This window comes from Desmodus rotundus, chromosome 4, assembly GCF_022682495.2.
Source record: "Desmodus rotundus isolate HL8 chromosome 4, HLdesRot8A.1, whole genome shotgun sequence".
Taxonomy (NCBI): Eukaryota; Metazoa; Chordata; class Mammalia; order Chiroptera; family Phyllostomidae; genus Desmodus; species Desmodus rotundus.
Genome location: NC_071390.1, coordinates 22,569,625 through 22,595,226, shown reverse-complemented (window position 1 = coordinate 22,595,226; position 25,602 = coordinate 22,569,625). Strand labels below are relative to the sequence as shown.

The following is a 25,602-nucleotide window of genomic DNA, read 5'->3' as shown; positions in this document are numbered from 1 at the left end:
GGAGTTCCCATAAGACTGTCAGCTGATTTCTCAAAAGAAACTTTGCAGGCTAGAAGGGACTGGCAAGAAGTATTCAAAGTCATGAAAAGCAGGGACCTACAGCCAAATAGTCAGGACCAATAGGACCTACAGCCTATTGCTCTACCCAGCAAAGCCATCATTCAGAATCAAAGGGCAGATGCAGAGCTTCCCAGACAAGAAAAACCTGAAGGAGTTCATCATCACCAAACCATTATTATATGAAATGTTAAAGAGATTTATTTAAGAAAAAGAAAAAGATCAAAACTATGAACAATAAAATGGTAATAAACACATATCTATCAAAAACTGAATCTAAAAAGCAAACTAAGCAAAGAAGAGGAACAGAGAATCATAGATACTGAGAGTGTTTTGATGGTTGCCAGATGGAAGGGGGATGTGGAGGAATGAGTGAAAAGGTGAGAGGATGAAGAAGCACACATAGGTAGTGACAGAATAGATATGGGGTGTAAAGTACAGTAGAGGAAGTGGAGTAGCCAAAGAACTTACATGCATGACCCATGGACATGGACAACGGTGTAGGGATTGCCTGAGGGAGCAGGGGGTGCTGGGTGGAGAGGGGCAAAGGGGAGAAAATGGGACAATTGTAATAGCATAGTTAATAAAATATAATTAAAAATAAAAGGAAAAGGACAGCTTTATTGAGACAATTTACATACTATAAAATTCACTTACTGGTAAAGTTCAGTACTTTTTTAGAATACACAGAGTTGTGCAATCATCACTGTGATCTAATTTGAGAATACTTTTGTCACCCCGCCCCTAACCAAAGAAAATCATGTGCTCATTTGTATTCACTTTCTAGCCCTAAGAAACCACTAACCCACTTTCTGTCTCAATGGATTTGCCTCTTCTGAATATTTCATATAAAGAAATCATGCAATATGTAGTCTTTTGTGTCTGGCTTCTTTCACCTAGTATATAGTGTTTTCAAGTTCCATTCATATTATAGCATGTGTCAGAATATATATATATATATATATATATATATATATATATATATATATCCTTTCTTTTTGAGGCTGAATAATATTGCATTTTATACTACAGGATCTGGCAGAAGTAAGGCCTGCTTGAGTGTGTTTGGTAAGATAATAACATGGGTGTAATAATTTATAGTTTTAAATTGAACATTTCACCTTTTAAAATGTCCTAAGTTGTGCTTGAGTGTGATATCATTATGTACAGAATTACATTTTTATGATTTTGTAATGAAAAGGGGCATTATTTGTGCTGGACCCTGAATATAGTCACAGGTTTGCTTATCCGTTCATCTGTCAATGGACTTCTAGGCTGTTTCTACGTGTTGGCTCTTGTGAATAATGCTGTAGGTATGTGGGTATATAAGTAACTTTTTGAGTCCCTGCATTCAGTTCTTTGGGGTATTTACCCAGAAGCTCAACTCTACTTTTAAAGTTCCTTTCCCTCCCACTGTCCCTGGAGGCTGGGCTGCCTCTTGGTATTTGAGCCATCCTTTTGTGGCAGCTGCTGCTCCCAGCTGGGCCACTGCCGGGGGAGTTGCAGCTATTTTCTGGGTCACTGTTTCCTTGGGAATGCTCATTCTTCCTTTGCAACTCTTCATGCCCTTCAACCCCCATCCCCACCTCTCACCTCTTTCTGAATAAGATGCAGTTATGCGTGTCTGAATCCTAACTGTGGACATGGTTTGATTTCTTATCCCAGAATGCTCTTTGAGACCCATGCAAATCAACTGTTGCAAATACAGGATGTGGGGTGGAAAGAGATTTGAGATAGGAGATTATCATTTAATTTCACCTATTTATCATATCCTAACTGTAGAAAACCCATAACTCAAGGAAAGGAATTTTTGTGGTTTGAAATAAAGTCAAAACAGACAAAGACAATCTATTGTGGAAGTAAACATTTATGTTATGAATGCGGCACAAATCATATAGGTGCTTTCAACTGGTAATAGAAATCATACGTATAGGCTATTATATTTCTCTGTTTTGAAAAACCACAGAAAATCAGCATATCTCCAAAGCCGCAGAAAGAGTTTAAGCTCAACTATATTGCTGATTGTCCCTGGTCTTCTGTGCACCTGGGGTTGTTCTGCTGAAGCATGGTTTATGAAAAACTGTACCGGGGATGAATACATTGTTTCCTTGGAGTTTTCAGGACCCAGCTCCTTTTTGTCAAGGGATTTGTAGATTTAAAAAATGTTCATCAAGTTATAGTGAGTAGTGTTCTGTCCTATGATGTACTTAAAATGAAGAGAAAGACTATTGGGGTGGGAGTGGAGTGCAGGGAGTAAAAGGAAAAAGCAATTACTTTGAACTTCTTCATTCTAAATTTATTGATCGACTTTTAGAGAAAGGAAGGGAGAGAGAAAGAGAGAAATATCGGTTTGTTCCACTTATTTATGCATTCATTGGTTGATTCTTATATGTGCCCAACCCAGGGATTGAACCCTTAACCTTGTCTGTGGAGATGACTCTCTAACAAAGTGAGCTACTCAGCCAGTTGGTTTAAAATGTTAAAAGAGAAAAGTTCTTTTATCTAGGAATAAGGCACAGCTTGAAAGATGGAGGAATGTTGAGAAGTGCAGTAACAACAGGTTGGGTCTTTAGTTCCCTGGGCTCCACCAGGGGCTTCAGGGAAAAGTTTTGCAGAATGGTGGTGAGGAAGAGGAACAGCTCCATGCGGGCCAGGCCCTCCCCAATACAGACCCGTTTTCCTGGAAGGAGAAAACACTTCCATTAGCTCACTCCAAATTCAAATACAGTAGCTCCTATTCAAATACAATATGCCAAAACAAATAAACAACAACAAAACACTAAAACAACACGCCCCTAAGAGCCATTGAAAATGCTGTTCATAAAGGGAATGCTCGTCAGCTGCTGGAGGACAATCAACCCACACAGGGCTATCTGTGAGTATATATCTAACCTCTCTAAAGCAGTTTTCACTCTTTAATCGGGCAATTCTCCTTCTGGGGATTTATCTGTAGGAATGGGAGATTCACCGATTAGGATGTCCCTTGCCTCGTTATTTATGATATTGATGAGTTACATGAAAACAGTATATCCATCTATAATGAATTAATGAAATAAATCCTTCTGCATCTATCATACAACGCAACCTAAATATGTTTATGTGAAAGATTATTTAATACCACAGTCTGTCTTTTACCACAACAAAATAAAATTTGAAGACAAATTTTCAACGATGATACAGGCCATTGGGACTCAGTGGATTGAGTGCTGGCCTGTGGACCAAAAGGTTGCCAGTTTGGTTCCCCGTCAGGGCACATGCCTGGGTTTCCGAGCAGGTCCCCAGATGGGGGCATGTGAGAGGCAGCTGATGGATGTTCCTCTCACACAGTGATGTTTCTTTCCCTCTCTTTCTCCCTCCTTTCCCCCTCTCTAAAAATAAATAAATACTTTTTTAAAAAAACATTGTACAGAATGAACCAGATTTTATTTTAAAATACACATCTATTATGTATACTTAGACAATTGTTTGAAGGTATACAGTAAAATATCAACACTGATTATCTCTGTAGGATGAAATTGCAGATGATTTTTATTTCTCTTTTTTTTTGCTTTTCTGCATTTTCCATCTTTTATGATGAACACTTGCCATTGAAATTAGAAACCAAACCTCTTAACTGTTGTTTTTGAAAATGCTTACTAACATGACTTTATAAGATAAGGAAAAAGAATGTGTGCTAACCAACCCTAAGCCATGTTTACGGCCTTATGGGAAATAGTAAGTGGGAGCCAACCAGCTCTGGCAAACAGTCAAGGGGTCGTGGGGCTCATATTTCAGAGGGGAAGAAAAAATATGAAGTAGCCAGGGTATCTTTGATGGCTTCTAGCTCCAGGAATCAGAAAGTTTATAACTGTTATCATTGTAAAAGAAGAAAAAACATTGTACATTTGTTTTGGAAAAGTCAATGTTACAAAGGGGAGATAAACAGATAAAGAGTTGGCAAAAGCAGGTCCTTTGTCATCTGGTAATATGGGACATTTGAGTTGGGTTGACTGACTTTAGTTTCTTTAAAAATTGGCATTACCAAGAACATCATAATTAAAATGCCAAAGGCTAAAGAGAAAGAGAAAATCTTAAAAACAGCAAGAGAAAAGCAGAGAGTTACCGACAAAGGAATTTCCATAAGATTGTCAGCTGATTTCTCAAAAGAAAGTTTGCAGGCAAGAAGGGACTGGCAAGAAGTGTTCAAAGTGACAGAAAGCAAGGACCTACATCCAAGGTTACTCTGTCCAGCAAAGCTCTCACTTACAATGGAAGGGCAGATAAAGTGCCTCCCAGAGAAGGTGAAACTAAAGCAGTTCATCATCACCAAGCCCTTATTATATGAAATGTTAAAGGGACTTATACAAGGAAAAGAAGATCAAAACAATGAACATTAAACTGGTAATAAATTCACAACTATCAACAAGTGAATCTAAAAAGGAAATTAAGGAAACAAGCAGAACAGAAACAGAATCATAGATATGGAGATCGTTTGGAGGGTTTTCGGTGGGGAAAGGGAAGAGGGAGGATGGGCGAAAAGGTGCAGGGATTAAGAAGTACAAATTGGCAGGTACAAAATAGACAGGGGGAGGTTAGGAACGGTATAGGAAATGGAGCAGCCAAGGAACTTATATGCATGACCCGTGGACCTGAACCGAGGGGGTGGGGACTGCTGGAGGGAATGGAGATACCAGGCAGAGAGGGGGCAAAGCGGGAAAAACTGGGACAACTGTAATAGCATAAAAATGAAATACATTTCAATATTAAAATAAATAAAAATAAAAACTGGCATTATACTCAGACATCCAACAACAAAGTAGTCCCTGGGCTACTTACCTAACCCCACTGGTATACGGACTTAAATGGCTCCATAGAGTTACAATACATCAGGAACTGTAACAGATTCACCTGATGGCCTTTGCTATCATCAGTGGACCACTCAGTTATGCCATAAATTCAGGGAAGATAAAAGTTGTTCAAAATGAGCATGTGTATGGTTTGAATGGATTTATTTATATTACCAAGGGAGAAAGGTACGAAGTAATCTGTTTTCTTGAGGCTGCCATTTTCATCCAAAAAGTGGCCTGGGTCAAACTTCTCTGGATGGGGGAACTCCTTGCAATCATACAAGACGGACGACAATGACGGGAACACCGTAGTGCCCTGGAACCAAGAAAGGAGAGAGGAGTTGTACGTCACCATGCCTGGCCTTGCTTCGTAAACAAGGCCAACACTTCATTGTGGTGATTTGAACAGGACCGAGCACTTGTGAGCTTGGCTGGTGAGTGAGTGTCTCGAGTTACAGCTATTTCACACATGCTATCACACAATCTATTTCATCAAAGCAATAAGATGATTCTCTTTGGGAAAAGGGATGTTATGGTCCGTGCGCAATAATCAGTCGTCGCTGGCAAACGGGGCTTGTGACCCACATAGTCCAGGTTCGAGCTCGACTGGAACAGCTGCCTGGAACGGAAGAGCCTCCTCGTTCACAATTTGCTCTTTTCTAAGTGCAGGTGTGACTGGAAGAAAGTGAGATGTGAAAACTTGGACCTACTGAACTGGACTTCATTTCCCTCACTTGTAAAATGGGGTGGGATTAATAAAAACACAGGCTTTCTTCCTATTTTACAAAAGATTTCTGTGAGGCTTAAATGTTAAAATAATATTGATAACTACCATTTATAGGGGATGCTTCACATTTACCAAACACTGTGCTCAGTTAGCTGCTCATGAATTGTATTTAATTCTTACTTCAGCTGTATCCAGTCGGCTCTCTTTTTGTGCTCCTTGTACCAATGAGGAAACTGCTATTCAGAGAGGAAAACTAACTTACTTGAGCTTGCACCTGGAGCGGGTGGCATGTTTGTAATTTGAACCAAGTTCTATCCGATCATAAAGTACCCCTGTTTAAGTGAAAGCTCCTTTCTCCATTTTTACTTTATTTTGTACATCCTTAAACATAATTTTAGAATTATTGGAGTAGGTAATACATGCACATGGAATAAAATATTCAAAAAATGTACAAAGGGGTGTAAAGTGAAAATAAGTTTCTTCTTATACTCAAGTCCCCTGTGTTTTTTTTCTTGATGTAATTACTGTTACCATTTTATGATATAGCCTTTGGAAGCTATCTTAAGGATTAAAAAAAAAGGACACACATATATATTCTCCACTATTTTCACACAAATAGTGTGCTGTAGCTTGCTTAGTATTCCACTTTATAGAAATAAAGAAATTTTTTAAGTCCTTTATAAATGAACATTTGGGGATTTTCTAATCTTCAAATACCACAAATATTGCTTCAATAAATATTCTTATTTTGAAGAAAGTACACACAAAGGATAAATTCCTAGTAGTGGAACTGTTCTTTAAATTACATATGTGCTTTGAATTTTGATAGAAATTATCATATTGCCGTTCACAAAAGTTACACCAATTTAGCAAAACTATGTTTTTTTAATATCCTGCCAACATATTGTGGTAAGTTAAAGGAATTTTCTTTATAATATTTACTTTTATCATATTCCATTGTGTAAGTATATTTTTACACATTTAAAAACCATTTGCAATTATTTTTATTCAAATTTTGATTTTTTTTTGACTGCATCTGTTGGTTTGGGGGTTGTTCACACTGACTGTAGGAGTTCGTTTTATTTTTCAGTAATTAGTCCTTTGCTCTTACGAACTATGCAAAATTTCCTCTCAGTTTGTCATTTATCTTTGATTTGGTTTCATTTTCCAGGCAGATTTTTCCTATTTACATATAGCTAAATTTACCAGTTTTTAAATACATGACCTTCTTGTTCCTTTTTTGGTGGGAAGGTCGATGTTAGAAGTCTTTTGTCTGAAATTCTCAAAAAAATTATTGTTTTTATTCCTAGTATTTCTACAGTTTAATATTCTATGTGTATCTATTTGAGCCATTGAGAATAAATTTTCATGGCAAGTGTGAGGTAGGGACCTGTTATTATTATTTTCCACCTCCCTAGGAGTTTTCTAACCTCTATTGAATAATCTGCATTTTTCCTCTAGAGGGAAGGCACCATTATCACATACTAAGTTTTCATGTAAAATTAAGTTTATTTCTCAACTTTATTCATTTGATCTGTCTTTTTAAGAAGCTATATTACACTGCTTTAATAACTGTGAGTTTATATTATATTTTAACATTTGGTAGGACCTATCCCTGACTATTTTTATTTTTTAATTTTCCATATCAAATTTAGGATCTGCTAGTTTACTTAGTTCCCCCAAAAATCTGGTTGATATTTTCATTGAGATCTCAAAAATGTATTGATTGATTTTGGAATAACTGCTATTTTTCTACCCAAACACAGAATAAGTCTTGTAATTTATTCAAACACTTTTTATCTCTCATTAATATTTTAAAATTTTCTTCCCATAGGTCTTGAATTTTTTTGTTCATTTTATTCCTAAGTATTTTATCTTTGTTTTTAATCAATGAAAACTTACCTTCATTATATTTAAAAATGGTTTTTATTTTATATAGATGGCAATTGATTTTTTAAATAATAAATTTGTACCTAACCACTGAATAATTATATTTTTGCAACGGTGTATCAGCTAATTTTCTTGTGTTTTTCCAGGTACAATTATGTAATTTAAAAAGTTGATTCTTCCTCTTGGACGTTTTAGCTCATTACTTTTTTCTGATGCTACTTGAATAATATTAACAAAGGTAGGGAGCCTTGCTTTATTCCTGATATTAGGAAAGCTTTTAGTCATTCATCAATAAGCATGATTGGGAAAGCATGTCTTTTTCTGGCTAAAGAGTTATTTATCTATTTCTATTTTATTAAAGTTTAAAAAATTAAAAACTAAGCACAGAGTGCAGTCACAAAACACACCCAGTGACGGATAAAGCGCAGCACAGGGGAGACAGTCAACAATAGTAGTAACTGTGTGTGGTGCCCAGTGGGCATTAGATTTATTGGGGGGATCGCTGTGCAGGTTATAGAAATGTCTAACCGCCATACTGTACCCCTGAACCTAATATAATATTGAATGTCAACTGTAATTAGAAAATAAAATTTTAATTAAAAATGGACATTGAATATGATCAAATACATTTTCTGTACAAATGAGACTATTGTGTGATTTTACCCTAAATTTTATTTATATGGTGAATTTTATTAAACTGGATTCCGTGGTGCTGTTTTTCCTGTGTTCGTGATTGTCTCCAGTTGCTGGTGGCGTTGCGTTTTTAATGCGATGCTACACGTCATGTGCTAATAGGCTTCTGTGTTGACATTTGTGAGACTGCTGTTGTTTTGTAGTATTTTGATTCTGTTTTGAAAGACTTTGATGAGGTTTGACACCTTTTCTCCCTCCTCTATCCTCTGGAACTACTTAAATGTAAAACCCAAGCCCCTAATCACAACAGAAGACTGCCTGCCTCCCCAGTGTGCATGGAAAGGTTTTGGTAAATGCTACGTGTTCTACAAATGTTAACTGTTAGTGGCACCAATGTCTCAAATGTCCTGGTAGGTAAAGTCCTGGGAGGAGAGAATGTGGGTTAAAGAAGGCTGACACTTGGCTTCATTACCTGAGAGCTACAGACACATTTTCCACTTCCCCCTTTTATAATCCATCATGAAAAATCAAATTTGGGTTTCCATAAGGTCCTCGTTATTGGAAATCTCTGCTCTCTTAATACATTCTATGTGAGAGTGGCAGGGGGCCTTGGAAGCCCCGGGTCAGCCTCCCCCACTCTAGGAAGGCAGAGTCAGGGCTACAGAGGGGACAGGATGACCCTCCCAGACCACCTGATTCTGGCCTTTCCATCCCTGAAGCTCGACCACATCTCTTCCTGCAACAGAACCGAGAGCCCCTCAGACACCCAGGGAAGGACTGTGCTGCCTCTTCCATCCCAGTCAGTTTTCCCAGACACAGCTGACCTTGGGGATAACGTATTGTCTGAATTTCGTGTCCTGGATCACAGTATGGGGCATACTAAAAGGAAGAAGGTTGATGTATCTTTGTATCTCATTCAACACAGCCTCTGTGTAAGGCATCTTTATCTTGTCCTTCATGGAGGGGCTCTGGTTGCGTCCAATCACACGGTCAATCTCTTCGTGAACTTTGGCTGCAGAGACATGAATGATGAATGTTATTCCAGAGGCGTGTTCCCTGGACACCTGGAAATTACTTGAAATGCTTGCAATGTGCAACAGAAAGTGGCCTGTAAAAGGCTGCCAAGGTCAAAGAGATGCTAGTCATCAGCCCACTGCTCTGCCCTTGATGGAATTTTTATTTTCTATTTTGCTGTAAATTCCAGAGACTTTGCTGAAGGAAACAGAAAGGCTGGGTCAACTATGTTCTCAGCCTCCTGGCTTCGTTGTTTGTTCTCAAGTACAGGTGAGGCGGGACTTGCGATGGGGACTACGGCTTATCCCCAGATTCCCGGCAAAGCAGCAGTAGAGGGAAAACGTTTAATCCCCACTCCAGTGGGAGCACCTCTCTCGTCATCTTCCCCCAGTCTCCTAGACATTTTGTGGGAATGGCGAAACCATTTGGTTGAGCAGTATAAACAGTGGCTTTGTAAGGCCTGTACTCTGAGAACGTGCTTGAGAAAATCAAGCTACTGCAATTTCATTTTTGAATGTTGAATTATATCACAGCTAAAAATCCCCTTTGGGGAATCTGGTCCATTTTTAAGATGCCTGAAACAGAGGCCTGGAAGATGAAATAACTTGGCTGAGGTCACATAGCCAGGAACTGACAGGCCTAGGCTAAGAATCCAGCATGGCGACTCATGGGCCCCTCAACTAAACAGGGCTCACTCTTTGGCATTACACCTCGTGTATAAGATTGGGGGTTCAGAAGCTCCTCTGTTTTCAACTTAAACAATAGCCTTGGTGTTCCTAAAGGATAAGAAACACCTATCAGCATTAACTGATAGAATTCTGATCTGCAAAAGCAAAACCACACAGATGGCTCTTGGCGCGACGCTCGAAAAGGCAGTCCAGAGAAAGGAAGCCGTCACCATCAGCAGTGCCTTCCCACCCTCGTCCGGTGCCCAGACCTCAGTTTTTGTTTGGTCACTAGAGCATCGCTGTACCTTGCACCTCTGGGTGTTTCATTAGGAGCAGCATACTGTATCTCAGGGTAACCCCGGTTGTCTCCGTTCCTGCCACAAACAAGTTTGATCCGCATATTGCCATATTCTCCAAGTGAAAGTTAGACATCGGGTTGTGCTTCTCCTGTAGACAATAGAGCGAATGGCTACGTGAGTTTAAAACAAGGCAATGGCTCATCAGAGCTCCACAGTCACACCCCTTGGCTAGTAACAGGCTTCATTTTGGGCACAGCAGTGTAGTGGATTGAAAAAGAAAAGTCAGTCATGAAATTGAAACTCCTAGGTTCAATCCCAGGTTAGTTAATAAACGGATGTGTGTCTTTGGCAAATTATTTTACCCTCAACTCAGTTTCATCTTCTGTGAAATGGGGGTAAAAAATAGAGCACACTCCACAGGCTTATTACAAAGATGAAATGGTTAATGGGTGGAAGCTCTTGGAACAATGTATATACAAATACTCAGTGAATAGTACCTTCTCATACTACATTGAATGAAAAAGGCCAGATGATAAACTGTGCAGGTGCAGAGAGAGACACTGGTTCATAACTGCCTGTTTCCTTCACGTAAACTGCTTATGCGCTCTCGCCCCACTGTCTCACACGTGACATTCACCATTATAATGGTGTTTCTGATATGAAGTTTGTACTAGTAGGACATTTCTACTCGTAAGTTTTTACATGAGATCTGCAAAGTGTTTAGAAAATAAATTGATCCAGGACTTGAAAATAGTGAGTGAGCTTTTTATTTTAAAATTATTCTACCAAAAATAATGGGGTTTGTCTTCTTTTAAAAAAATATTTTATTTATTTATTTTTAGACAGAGGGGAAGGAAGGGAGAAAGAGAGGGAGACAAACATTTTCAATTGGTTGCCTTTGCACACCCCCACCCAGGGACCTGGCCTATAACCCAGGCATATGCCCTGACTGGGAATCGAACCAATGACCCTTTGGTTTGCAGGCTGGCACTCAATCCACTGAGCCACACCAGACAGGGCTGTCTTCTTTGCTGAGGTATCCCCACACCTGACATAAAAATGGGCACTAACCATTGTTTAATAAATGAATATTTAATGCTGTTATACTAATTAATAAAAATTTTAATATTTATATCTATTTAAATGATTCTATTATATTTAAATTATATACATTGGTAATTATTTTTTGATGGACTCTTAATACTATTGGGTTTATTTTATTTTATTTTACTTTATTTTATTATATTGTCATTCTACTACACTAGTCCCAATTTTTCCCTGGTTGCTCTCCCCTGCCTGGCCCACCTCTACCACTACCCCCTCCCCAGCTCCCACAGTCAGTCCCCACCCTTTTGCCCATGTCCATGGGTCCTTTACACTTGTTCCTTGTCTAGTGGTTTTTAAATTTGAGGAAAGTATTGGGATACTTGTCTTTAACAATTGCTTCATTTTTAAAGCTCAGAATCAAGTTTTTCTTTGCTCAATTTCTTTATATTATGTCTCTCCTATTTATTTTAAAATGGAATTATTTCTGCAAGTGGAAATCCAAATTTTTAGGCACATTGTCACATCCTACCTATAGTCCTTACTGTATTTATCTGGAATTAAGAATACTAAGCATTTAAAATAACTCCCTCAAACCATAAAATGCTGCCAAATAGCAACAGTGATCTTGAGAAAGAAGAACAAAGTTAGAGGAATCACGCCACCTGGTATCAAACTATACTATAAGGTCATGGTAATCAAAACAGCATAGTACTGGCATAAAAACAGACACATAGATCAATGGAACAGAATAGAGAGCCCAGAAATAAACCCACACCTTTATAGTCAATTAATATTTGACAGAGGAAGCAAATACATACAATGGGCTAAAGACAGTTTATTCAATAAATGGTGTTGGGAAAAGACAGGTATGTGCAGAAAAATGGAACTAGACCACCTTCTTACACCACACACAAGAATAAACTCAAATTGGATTAACAACTTAAGTGTTAGACGCAAAACCATAAAATTCCTAGAAGAAAACATAGCCAGTAAAATCTCAGGCATTGCTTGTAGTACTGCTTTTTCTGATATATCCCTTCCGGCGAGGAAAACAAGAAAAACCTAAACCAGTGGGACTACATCAAGCTAAAAAGTTTTTGCACAGCAACAGTGGCCAAGATGCAGGCCTAGGTAGACACACTGTGCCTCTGCGCACAACCGAAACAGGGACAACGACAAATTTAAAAAGCAAAATACAACCAGAACTGACAGAAAATCAAACAGTACTTGGAAGTACTTGGAAGTCCGACAACCAAGGAGTTAAAGAAGACACATTCATCCAGACCGGTAGGAGGGGCAGAGATGGGCAGCCAGGTGGGGAGGACTCACAGCGAGGTGATCCCGCATTTGCGTGCAGATAAACCGGGAGGAAAAACTGGGAGGGAGACAGACTGCACAACTCAGGGCTCCAGCTCAGGGAAATAAGCCTCAAACCTCTGATTGAAAACACCTGTAGGGGTTGAGGTGGCAGCAGAAGAAACTCCCAGCCTCACAGGAGAGTTCATTGGAGAGACCCACAGGGTCCTAGGGTGTACACAAAACCACTCACCTGGGAATCAGCACCAGAAGGGCCCAATTTGCTTGTGGGTAGTGGAGGAAGTGACTGAAAACTGACGGAGAGCCGAGCAAGTGGCACTGTTCCCTCTTGGACCCCTCCCCCACATACAGCACCACAAAGCAGCAACATGGGTTGCCCGGCCCTGGCAAACACCTAAGGCTCTGCCCCTTACTACGTAACAGGTGTGCTGAGACCAGAAAAAATGGCCAAATGAAAGAACAGATTAAAGCTCCAAAAATAGAACTAAGTGATGAAGAGATAGCCAACCTATCTGATGCACAGTTCAAAACACTGCTAATCAGGATTCTCACAGAATTGGTTGAGTATGGTCTCAAAATAGAGGAAAAAGTGAAGGTTATGAAAAGTGAAATAAAGGAAAATGTACAGGGAACCAACAGTGAAGGGAAGGAAACCGGGACTCAAATCAATGGTTTGGACCAGAAGGAAGAAATAAACATTCAACCAGAACACAATGAAGAAACAAAAATTCAAAACCATGAGGAGAGGCTTAGGAACCTCTGGGACAACTTTAAATGTTCCAATGTCCAAATCATAGGGTGCCAGAAGGAGAAGAGGAAGAGCAAGAAATGGAAAACTTATTTGAAAATATAATGAAGGAGAACTTCCCCAATCTGGCAAAGGAAACAGACTTCCAGGAAGTCCAGGAAGCTCAGAGTCCCAAAGAAGTTGGACCCAAGGAAGCACACACCAAGGCACACCATAATTACATCACTCAAGATTAAAGCTAAGGAGAGAATCTTAAAAGCACCAAGAGAAAAGGAGACAGTTACCTACAAAGAAGTTCCCATAAGACTATGAGCTGATTTCTCAAAAGAAACCTTACAGGCAAGAAGGGGCTGGAAAGAAGTATTCAAAGTCATGAAAGGCAAGGATCTACATCCAAGATTCCTCTATCCAGCAATGCTTGCATTTAGAATGGGAGGGCAGATAAAGTGTTTCCCAGATAAGGTCAAGTTAGAGGAGTTCATCATCACCAAGCCCTTATTCTATGAAATGTTACAGGGACTTATCTAAGAAAAAGAAGAAGATAAAAACTATGAACAGTAAAATGACAACAAGCACACAAGTATCAACAACCAAACATAAAATAACAAAAACAAAAATAAACTAAGCAGACAACTAGAACAGGAACATTTTCACAGAAATGGAGATCACATGGAGGGTTATCAGCGGGGAAGGGGTGAGGGGAATGAGGGAGAAAGTACAGGGAATAAGTAGCATAAATGGTAGGTACAAAATAAACAGGGGGAGGTTAAGAATAGTATAGGAAATGGAGAAGCCAAAGAACTTATATGTACAACCCATAGACATGAGATAAGGGAGGGGGGAATGTGGGTGGGAGGGGGTGTGCAGGATGGCAGGGAATAAAGAGAGGAAAATGGGACAATTGTAATAGCATAATCAATAAAATATATTAAAAAATAAAAAAGTTTTTGCACAGCAAAGGAAACCATCAACGAAATAAAAAGACAACCCATTGAATGACAGAACATATTCCCTGATGTATCTGATCTGGTGTTAATATCCAAAATTTATAAAGAGCTTATAAAACTCAACACCAAAAAAAAACATACGATCCATTTAAAAAATGGGCAAACAACCTGAATAGACACTTCTCCAAAGAGGACACACAGATTGTCAATAGACATATGAAAAGATGCTCAACATCACTACTCATCAGAGAAATGCAAATTAAAACCACAATGAGATACTATCTCAAACCTGTCAGAAGGGCTATCATCAATAAATCAACAAAAAAGTGTCAGCTGGGATGTGGAGAAAAAGGATCCCTCCTGCACTGTTGGTTGGAATGCAGATCTGGAGTTAATCAGCCTAAACAAGTCCTGGGGCTTCCTGCAGCCAGTGATTAATGGGAGCAGGGGTACAAAAGCCCAGCTCCCTCCCCTGAGGGTCTGACAAACTCTGTGCTGTGATTCACACTCTACCGCCCCCTGTAGGATCTGGCGGAGACTAGACGTGACATGAAACTAGTCAATGTTTAACCTTTCCCTATTCCCCTCCTGTTTCTCTCATTCACAGACAAGTTTCTCTAAATGAATTCCTTTAATAAATCACTTTGCTATAAATCCCTATTTCAAGCTGTGCTACTAGGAAACTGACCCGTGGGCAACTTCTGGTCTGTGTGCATCTACCGTGGACCCCTCCAGTATGTCCTTCACCTCCCAAATATGACCATTCCTTGCATGGTGTTTAAACCTCACAGATACTTTCCATTGTGTCATTAGGATGAAAAGTAAACCAGCCATCCCTGCGTCAACAGTCTGCCTACTGACCTCCCACAGCTTCCGCTCCCCTCCCAGCGCTCTGCCCTGCCCTCTCCCTCCCAGTGCCACTGGCTTTCCTCCTACCCCTCCTGTTCCTATGCTTCTTCTGCCTCGGGGGCATCCGCACACCTTTCTTGGGCACGTTTTCTAAGGAAACCAGGCTATTAGTTTTATAGGGCTCAAAGGGTAATTGTAACATTTTCAGTTGTTATATGTGTTTATACATGAAATGTCTTTTTTTTTTTTTTTTTACAATATAGTGCTGGTCAGCATCCTGGCTGTTTTTCTGCCGATGTGCTCATGGGCAGCCACGCTGGTATTTTACATGACAGTCAGGATTGGTGGCTGTGTGAGTCTATACTTTTAATACCACTCGTGGTTAATGTACAACATCTTTGCTCTAGAATCTCTAGCCACCACCCATTTCAAATAACGAAATTGTTTCTATGAGAAAACACAATCCATTTTCTATAATGTAGGGGTCTACGACAGACTATGTGGGAAGCATTGTAGCAAAAAATGGCTGACTATGCGTGTCTAAACGATATGTAGAGAAAGCACACGTGTGTTTTATCCACCCCAAGGAAAATATATGGTCAGAAACATGTATTTATATGTAGGTGTGTCTATCATGGAGCTCATCCTAAGTATGTGTCGAGAACTTTTAAATGCTAATGTCCAAGTGTAGGAACTAAATAGAAATACGAAGGAAAAAGAGAGCTTTGGACCATTTTGAAATTCTATTAGTAATGAAAATAGCGTACCGCATTGCCCCCCAAACTGAAATATCAAGAAGTACCTGCACGGTGTGACCGCGTGCTCACGTCCTCCCGTGGGAGGATGAGGTAGGGTACCGCGGAGAGACAGTGCGCACCGTACCTGCTCCATCTGGCTGAGGAAACAGTCGATGTAGTCTCGAGGGTTACTCTGATCCAGGGATTCTTGATGCTCCTTCACTTTTTGCAGAATGAAATGTTTAACGTCTGCAACCCTTTTAAAAAACGATTTGTGCTCTCCAGGGAGATACCTTATGAGTTTTGGCCACAGATTATAAATCTAAAAATGGGAGAGGAGGGGGCAGAATTCACTGGAAATTCAGCTTGTAAGAAGGAACCAGAGTTTCTGAACGGAGCGCCTGACCCTCCGTGTGTGGTCTGGCCAGGCCGAATCCCTTCCTCCAACTTCCAAGCAGAAGAGAAGGGAGGCCGACCATCGCATACCGGTCGGTGAGCGACCCCTGCCCAGCTCCTGCTCATTCCAGCTTTGGCCAACCCCACAGCCATACAGAGGAACATGGGCACAGGGGCCTTAAAAAAAGCATAGGCAACTGGGAATGTTTTGTCTTCTTCTGTGTGAGGAGACCCCGAGAGACAGGCAGAGGGCAACCTTCCCGTGATGCTGGGATAACTGTCACTGCATTCGTTCACTCGACACACGCGGAAGGGAGGGTGACAATGAATGCTGACGTCGGCACCCTGTTCCTGAAGCAGCCCTCCACCCAGCCCGCAAGCTGCCAGTGGATCTAGTCCATCAACAGCGAGTGCATATGCCGCCCCAGCCTTACCTGGATCCATGGAGAGTTTATTTGCCTAAAATTTGTATTTAACAAGCCCATCAGGAAAAGGAACTTCTCATCGTGGTACTGAAAACGCTCCTTGAAGAGGATGGAGCAGATCACATTGCAGGCAGCACTCGAGAGGATGAAAGAGGGGTCAAAGGGCTGGGCTGAGGTGAGAAACAAATAACTCTTAACATTTAGAACTTTCATCGATAACGGCACCTTCTTCCTGCTCAGATTTATACACAGGATGTATTTCCCCTAACCTTCCCCAAATTAAGATGGAAGCACCTTCTAATAATACTGACACTAGAGAGCATGCACTATTCTGCTAGTAATATCGATTGTGCTATTATATGAATACTTAATAGTCATAAGAGCAGCAGGTGATATTATGGAGCATTTACTAATACTGGATACTGTGTGACTGTCTTACAAACTGTAGTATTTAACTCTCTTTCTGAGGTTTGATTTTTAGCCCCATTTTTCAGCTGTGGAAACTGCATCTTAGAGAAGTTAAGAAACTTAGCCAAATTTACATACCCAGCAAGTGCTGAAGTTGAGAAATGAGTCCAAACTAAAGGATTTGAGCGTCCTAACTAAAGCATCATTTTCTTCCCAACCCTTTTTCCCAAGCCAGCTCCCTGATTAACAGAGCAGGTCATGGACCAGAGTGATTCTCGAAGGAGGAGCTTTGCCTGGGGGTGGTGTGTGTAGGAAGTCCCCTTGCCCCCAAAGGGATGATCCCAGGCCATCACCCTCAGTTTTTCTGAGCTCCTCCACCAGGCACTGGGCTTCCTCCTGGACCCTCTCCTCAATGCTCTTCTTCCCCATCCCGAAGTTCCTCAGGGTCATGAGGGAGAAGCGCCGCATTTCCTTCCATGTCTCTCCGTTACTGAAAAGGATTCCTAGGAAAAGAAACAAGGAGCAGGAAAGTATTTTGTATCATGGAGTCAGACTTTCCCTACAGCTGATCTCTTGTGTCCACCCTGAGTGGTTTCCAGTGCCCCTTCGCAGGGATCCAGCACATCGCAATTTAAGAGTACAACCTATTTTGGAGTTCTGGTGAAATGTTTGCCACAAAGAGAAGAAATCCCATGCTCTGGTCAACCAGGGGCAGAGGTGATGGCATGTGGCAGGGAGGGGAATCACTGGCAGGTGAAAAATATTCCCAAGTGTGGGAAGCCCTCTGTCTGGTTTTGTTAAAAACGGTCAAAAGTGGCCTGTGTTCCCACAAACCCCTTTCCTGAGGGCCTGTTTTTACACTTAAGATTCCTCTAACTTGTGGTTTACTTCTAGCTGTGAATTTTTTCTGCGAGAAGATAAGCAAAGTGAATCAGTATGGGGTTTATGGTTCTATTCTGCGAATTTACTAAAGTGAATGTTAGCCTCCTCTGAACAAGGAGCAAAAAAGAAGCAAAGGGGCCCAATGTTCCAAACCAATGCTTTTTAATTGCTTCGTCTGTACAAAGCCAGTTACTTATTCTGAACTTCCTGTTGCTCTTGATGCGCCATCAGTTCCATCGGCACGTTGTATACTCTCAAAAGTCAATGCTACATGTGCCGCTGTCAATCGCCAAGCAAATGATCTCCCTAAGACTGGAACATCAAAAAGAAAACAAATACTTGCCCTTGCTGGTGTGGCTCAGTGGGTTGAGTGCCAGCCTGTGAAGTGAAAGTTTGCCATTTCGGTTGCCAGTTTGGTTGCAGGTTCGATTCCCAGTCAGGGCACACATCTGGGTTGCAGCCCAGGTCCCCGGTTGGGGGTGTGCGAGAGGCATCAGACTGATGTTTCTTTCCCCCCCTTCCCTTCCCTTCTTCCTCTCTAGAAAATTATTTAAAAATCATCTATTTAAAGATTATGAACCCAAAACCATGACCTGTGAATATCACACAAGGTCAGCAAAATCTTCAAGAAACACAGAGCAGGGGCAGAGTGGTGCTAATGCTTTAAAATTAAATCTTATCTCTGAGTCAGACAGAGTTTGATCAAAAGGGGGGAATTGTTAATAAAAGAAATACAGGGCAAAATGGAACCACTTTTGCTAAACCACATCACCAAACCTACACTTAATAACTAACCTATCAGCCTCTTCCAAGAGTGGAATTTTAAACCAATTAATCTGGACTTACACCAGCAATGTAATCTGCACGATAAAACTCCTGCTATTCCCTTTCCCCTAAAGGTGGAGGATCTGGCCTAAAAACAATTCTTTCCTTTTGCTAATAACTCCCCTGCCATACCCTTCTGTCTGTGAAGCCTTCCATGTTGCACAAACCCTCAGAGGTTCTTCTAGTTGCTAGAGGGGATGCTGTCTGATTCATGAGTTGCTTCACAAAGCCAATTATTCATTCAAGTTTACTCAGTTGAATTTTGTTCTTTAACAGAACTAAGTTTCTACTTCCCTAGGACTTGCAATTTTACAATTTTAAGTGCTTGGGAGGAGACTTGCAGTCTCTCTGAAGTAGTTCGTGCGTGTGTGTACAATCCTTCGTATCTGTAAAACAATATATGTAACCCATACCTAAGTTCTGAAACAATAATAAAATATATGGACTTCTAGCCAAGATGGAGGTGTACGTAGATACACTTTGCCTCCTTGCACAACCAAAAGAAGGACAACAACAAATTTAAAAACAAAAACAAAAAAACCCAGAACTGCCAGAAAATTGAACTGTATGGAAGTCTGACAACCAAGGAGTTAAAGAAGAAACATTCATCCAGACCGGTAGGAGGGGCAGAAATGGGCAGCCAGGTGGAGAGGACACATGGTAAGGTGGCAGCTGGAGGAATGGGCTGGGCTGGGAGAGGTGGTGGCTGGCAGACTGGGTGGTCCTACATTTGTGTGCACATAACCTGGGAGGAACAACTGGGAAGTGAAATAGACCATGCAACCCAGGGTTCCAGTGTGGGGAAATAAGCCTCAAAACCTCTGACTGAAAAAATCTGTGGGGGTTGTGGTGGTGGGAGAAACTCCCAGCCTCACAAGGAGAATTCATTGGAGAGACCCACAGGGTCCTAGGGTGTACACAAAACCACTCACCTGGGAATCAGCACCAGAAGGGCCCAATTTGCTTGTGGGTAGTGGAGGAAGTGACTGAAAGCTGGCCAAGAGCTGAGCAAGTGGCATTGTTCCCTCTCGGACCCCTCCCCCACATACAGCACCACAAAGTAGCAACATGGGTTGCCCTGCCTTGGCAAACACCTAAGGCTCTGCCCCTTACTACGTAACAGGCGATCTGGGACAAAACTATATGGCCCAAATGACAGAATCTATCAAAGCTCCAAAAATAGAACTAAGTGATGAAGAGATAGCCAACCTATCAGATGCACAGTTCAAAACACTGCTAATCAGGATTCTCACAGAATTGGTTGAGTATGGTCTCAAAATAGAGGAAAAAGTGAAGGCTATGAAAAGTGAAATAAAGGAAAATGTACAGGGAACCAACAGTGGAGGGAAAGAAACTGGGACTCAAATCAATGGTTTGGACCAGAAGGAAGAAATAAACATTCAACCAGAACACAATGAAGAAACAAGAATTCAAAACCATGAGGAGAGGCTTAGGAACCTCTGGGACAACTTTAAATGTTCCAACGTCCAAATCATAGGGGTGCCCAGAAGGAAAAGAGGAAGAGCAAGAAATGGAAAACTTATTTGAAAACATAATGAAGAAGAATTTCCCCAATCTGGCAAAGGAAATAGACTTCCAGGAAGTCCAGGAAGCTCAGAGAGTCCCAAAGAAGTTGGACCCAAGGAAGCACACACCAAGGCACATCATAATTACATCACCCAAGATGAAAGCTAAGGAGAGAATCTTAAAAGCCACAAGAGAAAAGGAGACAGTTATCTACAAAGGAGTTCCCATAAGACTATGAGCTGATTTCTCAAAAGAAACCTTGTAGGCAAGAAGGGGCTGGAAAGAAGTATTTGAAAAAGTCATGAAAAGCAAGGACCTACATCCAAGATGACTCTATCCAGCAAAGCTCTCATTTAGAATGGAAGGGCAGATAAAGTGTTTCCCAGATAAGGTCAAGTTAGAGGAGTTCATCATCACCAAGCCCTTATTCTATGAAATGTTAAAGGGACTTATCTAAGAAAAAGAAGATGATCAAAACTACAGTAAAATGACAACAAACTCTGAACTATCAACAAGTGAACCTAAAAAACAAAAACTAACTAAGCTGACAACTAGAACAGGAACAGTTTCACAGAAATGGAGATCACAAAAGGGTTACCAGTGGTGAGGGGAAAAGGAAAGAATCGGGGAAAAGGTACAGGGAATAAGAAGCATAACTGGTAGGTACAAAATAGACAGGGGGCGGTTAAGAATAGCATAGGAAGTGGAGAAGCCAAAGAACTCATATGTATGACCCATGGACGTGAACTAAGGTGGGGGAATACTGGTGGGAGGTGGGGTGCAGGGCAGAGGGGAATAAAGGGGAGAAAAAAAATGGGATAATTGTAATAGCATAATCAGTAAGATGTATTTTAAAAAAGAAAATAAAGAAATTATCTGTTAGACAATATGGTGATCCTATCGTGCAAGAGAAGACCTAGGGCCTGACTAGTGCCATTATGGCTCCCTGAGTGCCACCTCCCTGACACCCCTCCCCCCACCGAACCAGGCTGTGGTGGAAAACACAGTAATTTCTATACCTAGTCATTGTTGCTGCAGCCTTTGTAGTGTGTGAAACGACACCCCAGGAATAGCTTCTCCACTTCCCTAAATCCTAAGACTTCTGGGGGAAAACTCATTTCAAAACTTACCCAGATTGCTTTTATCGCAATCATATTTGCATATTTAGTTTATAAGGAACTTGGACTCTGTTGTTGTTTGTTTTTTTAATCCTCACCCAAGGACATTTTTTCATTGCTTTTAGAGGGAGGAGGGGGAGAGAGAGACATATTGATGCGAGAGAAAAGCACCAATTGGTTACCTCCCATAGGCACCTGGACCAGGAACTATAGATCCAACCTGCAACCTAGGTAAGTGCCCTTGTCTGGGAATCGAACCTGAAACCTTTCAGTTATGGATGATGCTCCAACCAACTGAGTCACGCCGACCAGAGCTGGGCTGTTTTTGATGTTCATCTCAATAGAGCTATCAGAGCATCTGTTACATAATAAAAGAATGTGTCTGGTCCTTGGTTCCTGGGAGGGAACTTATAAATCCTTGGAATTTCTCAAGTATTAGAAGAGTCTTTGTTATTCAGGGTGAGCCCCTGGGACCTCTCCTGAGTTTATGTCAATGATATGACTTGTGGTGGAACCCTAGACAGCTTAAAGAGAGGGCTGGCTATGCCAGAAAGACCAACTATGGATTTAGAAGGTTGGGGCTTTGAGCCAAAGGATATCAATTGATCTCTCAACTTTCAGGGAGGAGAGGGAGCTAGAGATAACGCTCACTCATATGGTCAATGACTCAATCCATCACGCCCATAGAGTAACTCGACACCAAAGCTCAGGTGAGCTTCCTGGCTGGGGAACATTTTAATGTGCCGGGAGGGTAATGCATTCTGGTACCCAGGGAGAGGATACAGAAGCTCTGCATTTGGGAGCCTCTCAAACCTTGCCCTACGTGTCTCTTCATTTGCATCTTTTATATAATAAAACTATAATTGTAAGTTAGCACTTCCCTTCCTGAGTTTTGTGAATAATTCTACCAATTATTAAACCTGATGTGGTCACAGGAACCCCCTGAATTTTTCTCCAGTTGGTCAGAAGTATGGATGACCTGGAAACCCGTGGACTTATGGCTGGCAACTGCGATAAGGGCAGTGCTGTTGGGGACGACGCGTTTAACCTATGGAGTCTGCACTGACTCTGGGTAGTAGCATCAAAATTCCATTTCAGTATTGTAGCATCTGATCAGTTGCTTGGTGCAGAACAGACATGTATTAAGCTAGTCCCATATTTGTTAACCCATATTTTGATTTGGAACATACCATATCCATTTTGGACATCTGAAATAATTGGAATTGGTCCTCTGCCAAGGAATTTATCACCCTGATCAATCAGAGCTTCCTTCACCGCCTCATATCCATGTAAGACCACGGTGGGCTTGGGTCCAATGTACACCATGTAAACAGGGCCATACTCTTGGGCTAACTGGAAACAAAGATTCAAGCAGCTGTGTCAGTGTAATTGTGAAATCTCTCCACTGGAGGCTTGGGTAGACCTTGACTAATAATTTACATGGAGCTTAGCCTTTACCCCATCCTTTCCATTTTAGAAGTTTAGCCTGGAGGAGAGCCATGGATTTATTCTCTCCTTCATTTATAACAGGCAACCATTAAGCGAACGTTTACTAAGCCCCTGTACTGTGTCGGACCTGCACAGCCCAGAAGCCCCCACGGAACTTCGAGTCTAGTGAAGGTGACAGGCAGCAAACAGCCAAACAAACCGCATTTGCAGTGCAAATGGAGCACAACTCTACGGCAGTGATAAAGGGCGTGCTGTGTTGGATGCCATGGGAAAACAATCAAGCAGAGAGGTCAGGAATGTATGAGGAGATAAGATTTAAGCTTCAACTAAAGATGAGAAGGGAGCAGCCAGGACAAGGGCTTGGAGGGGAGCTTGCTAAGCAGGTGTAAAAAAGGAAGAAAACGATATATTTATGATAGCATTGTTCCCAGAGGAGAAACAGAATATTAAAACAGCCAACACTGGGGGCACGGCTTCTGAACACCATTCTACTCTTTGCTTCTGTAAGTTTGACTATTTCAGATTCCACACGTACATGAGATCATGCAGCGTTTGTCTTTCTGTGTCTGGCTTTTATTACTTAGGGTAATGTCTTCCAGACTCATCCATGCTATAAACAGCAGGATTTCCTCCTTTTCTTAAGGCTAAACTACATTCCAGTGTGCGAGAGAGAATGGGCAGATAAATAGGTAGAAAGGTGATAGATAGCCCCCATTTTCTGTATTTATCTGTTGACGGACATTTAGGTTGCTCTGGAGAATATGTCCTTGGACAATGAACTCCTGGTGGTAATTTCCCATATTTGCAAAGAAATGAATGTCCATCAGGAGAGCAGAGCTGGGTTATATCGGAGCATGATGTTGGGGAGGGGAGTGAGGGTCACAGCGCATCCCATAGATCATCTCGTGTAAAATAGTAGTAATAATCATCACCATAAAGGACACTTGACACATTTTTACATTTGCTGGGCTTGCCTTTGGTAAGTGTTCTATGCGGAGGGGATTGGAAGCCTTTCAATTAAAGTATGTTCTGATTCCAGAATTTTCTTATACTCTAAAATGCAACCTATACTTCAGGTCTGGTCAATGTACCTCACTCTATCTGCTCTAGGAAGAAATCCAGAAAGTGATCCAGTCCAGAAAGAAAAAGGACATCTCTCTTGCAATACAGAGATGGACACCCTAACGTGCCTTGGTGGTGAGTCAGAGTAAGAAAGATCGAGGTAAGACAGCCAGCCCGCACTGGTCTCAGACGCAGGGCTGGAGCATGAGCCCCTCACGTGGAGACGGCTAGCTCCAGAACGAACCCCCTTACCTTGGAGAGAGACGCAGGGATGTTCTTCAAGTTTAGATGCATCAGATTCCCAATGATGGGAAGGGGAGTTGGGCCCGGGGGGAGCCTTTCCCCTTTGCGACTTTCTTTCCGTCCCAAAAGGAAAACCAGGCAAATGACACAAATAGCAAGAACAGGCGTAATGATTTCCAGCGGCTCCATCTCAGCTACCCGGTGTTAGGAATGTCCAAGTGCTTGTTAGGAAGCAAAGTCTTGTGCAGGGGTGTGACCTGCCAGTTCTTGGATTTGGGGGGAAAAAAAACAACCCAGAAATAAACAAAACCCTGGGGTTGGTTTGGGCTTTAATGTGCTGAAGCTTGAGGTTGAAAAAGACTCATGTTTTCTACCTCTCATTCACAAAAGCTGCAACTTTTGATTTTCTAAGCATCTCCATTGAATTGTACTTTTCTCCTTTCAGCACAAATGATTTATTAACTATACAGTTGCATTTTAGTTTTCATAACTTTCTGAAACTGTTCAAATCATTAAATCCACAAATTTGAAAAAAAATCGATCATATATCCTGAGATCTTATTTGGCACAGCTGCCAGAGTCATCCTCTCCAAACATAACTTTTTATCATGTTTCTCATCAGTTAAGTCTGCTCTGTCCATCAACAGATGAGTGGATAAAAAGGTAGTATATGTGTATATATACACAATAAAGTATCAGTCACCTTTAAAAAGGAATGAAATTCTAATATTTGCTACAACATCAATGAACCTTGAAGACATGATACTAAGTGAAATAAGCCAGACACAAAAGTACAAGCATGGTGATTCCACTTGAATGAGGTACCTAGAGAAGTTAAGTTCACGGACACAGACATTACACCAGAGGTCGCCAGGACCCGGGGGAGGAAGAAATGGGGTGTTAATGTGTAACAGGGGCAGAGTTTATGTTTGACGATGGAAAAAGTCCTGGGTTAGACAATGATGATGGCTGCACAAAACTGTGAACGCCCTTGACACCACTGAGCTGTCTCTCAAAACTGGTAACATGGTACAATTTATGTGTATTTTACCACAATAAAGAAAAAGAAAACATTCTCTAAGGGGGCATTTGAAAAATGTTCTCTCATTTGCATTTGCATTTAAGATAATTAATGTTCTTGTTGATTTATTCTCTTTTAAAAGAATCTTTTAAAGTATTTTATTTATAGAGAGAGGGGAAAGGAGGGAGAAAGAGAGGGAGAGAAACATCAATGTGTGGTTGCTTCTCGCACACCCCACACCGGGAACCTAGCCCACGACCCAGGCATGTGCCCTAGACTGGGAATCGAACCAGCGACCCTTTGGGTCACAGGTTGGCTCTCAGTTCACTGAGCCACACCAGCCAGGGTTGTTGATTTATTCTTTGAGGTAAGTCTTACTATTAACAGTAATGTCTCTACATCATTTTATGGGGAATTTTTACTACAATAAATCTTTTTCTAAAACCTAAAAAGAAATCTACTGTTTTTCAGATTTTTTTTTTTACTT

The 25,602-nt window shown here is 41.2% G+C and overlaps 1 protein-coding gene across 1 annotated transcript; it reads right to left on the bottom strand.

The window, feature by feature from the left end:
* Positions 1-2,327: 2,327 nt before the first annotated feature.
* On the bottom strand, positions 2,328-24,400 carry LOC112300219 (cytochrome P450 2C23-like). Its single transcript, XM_024555433.4, has 9 exons — positions 24,104-24,400; positions 22,531-22,693; positions 17,342-17,491; positions 16,590-16,750; positions 15,905-16,081; positions 10,121-10,262; positions 8,958-9,145; positions 5,058-5,199; positions 2,328-2,737 (listed from the first exon to the last, which is right to left on the bottom strand). The coding sequence occupies exons 1-9, from the start codon at positions 24,281-24,283 to the stop codon at positions 2,556-2,558; spliced, it is 1,485 nt and encodes a 494-aa protein (XP_024411201.2). The 5' UTR covers positions 24,284-24,400; the 3' UTR covers positions 2,328-2,555.
* Positions 24,401-25,602: the final 1,202 nt, after the last annotated feature.

Excerpts from the sequence above, each read along its gene's own strand:
- LOC112300219 (XM_024555433.4), bottom strand. The coding sequence starts at position 24,283 with ATGGAGCCGCTGGAAATCATTACGCCTGTTCTTGCTATTTGTGTCATT. Across the intron at positions 16,082-16,589 it reads TAAACTCTCCATGGATCCAG|ATTTATAATCTGTGGCCAAA; the intron begins GTAAGGCTGGGG and ends TCCCATTTTTAG. Across the intron at positions 10,263-15,904 it reads TCCTCAGCCAGATGGAGCAG|GAGAAGCACAACCCGATGTC; the intron begins GTACGGTGCGCA and ends TATTGTCTACAG.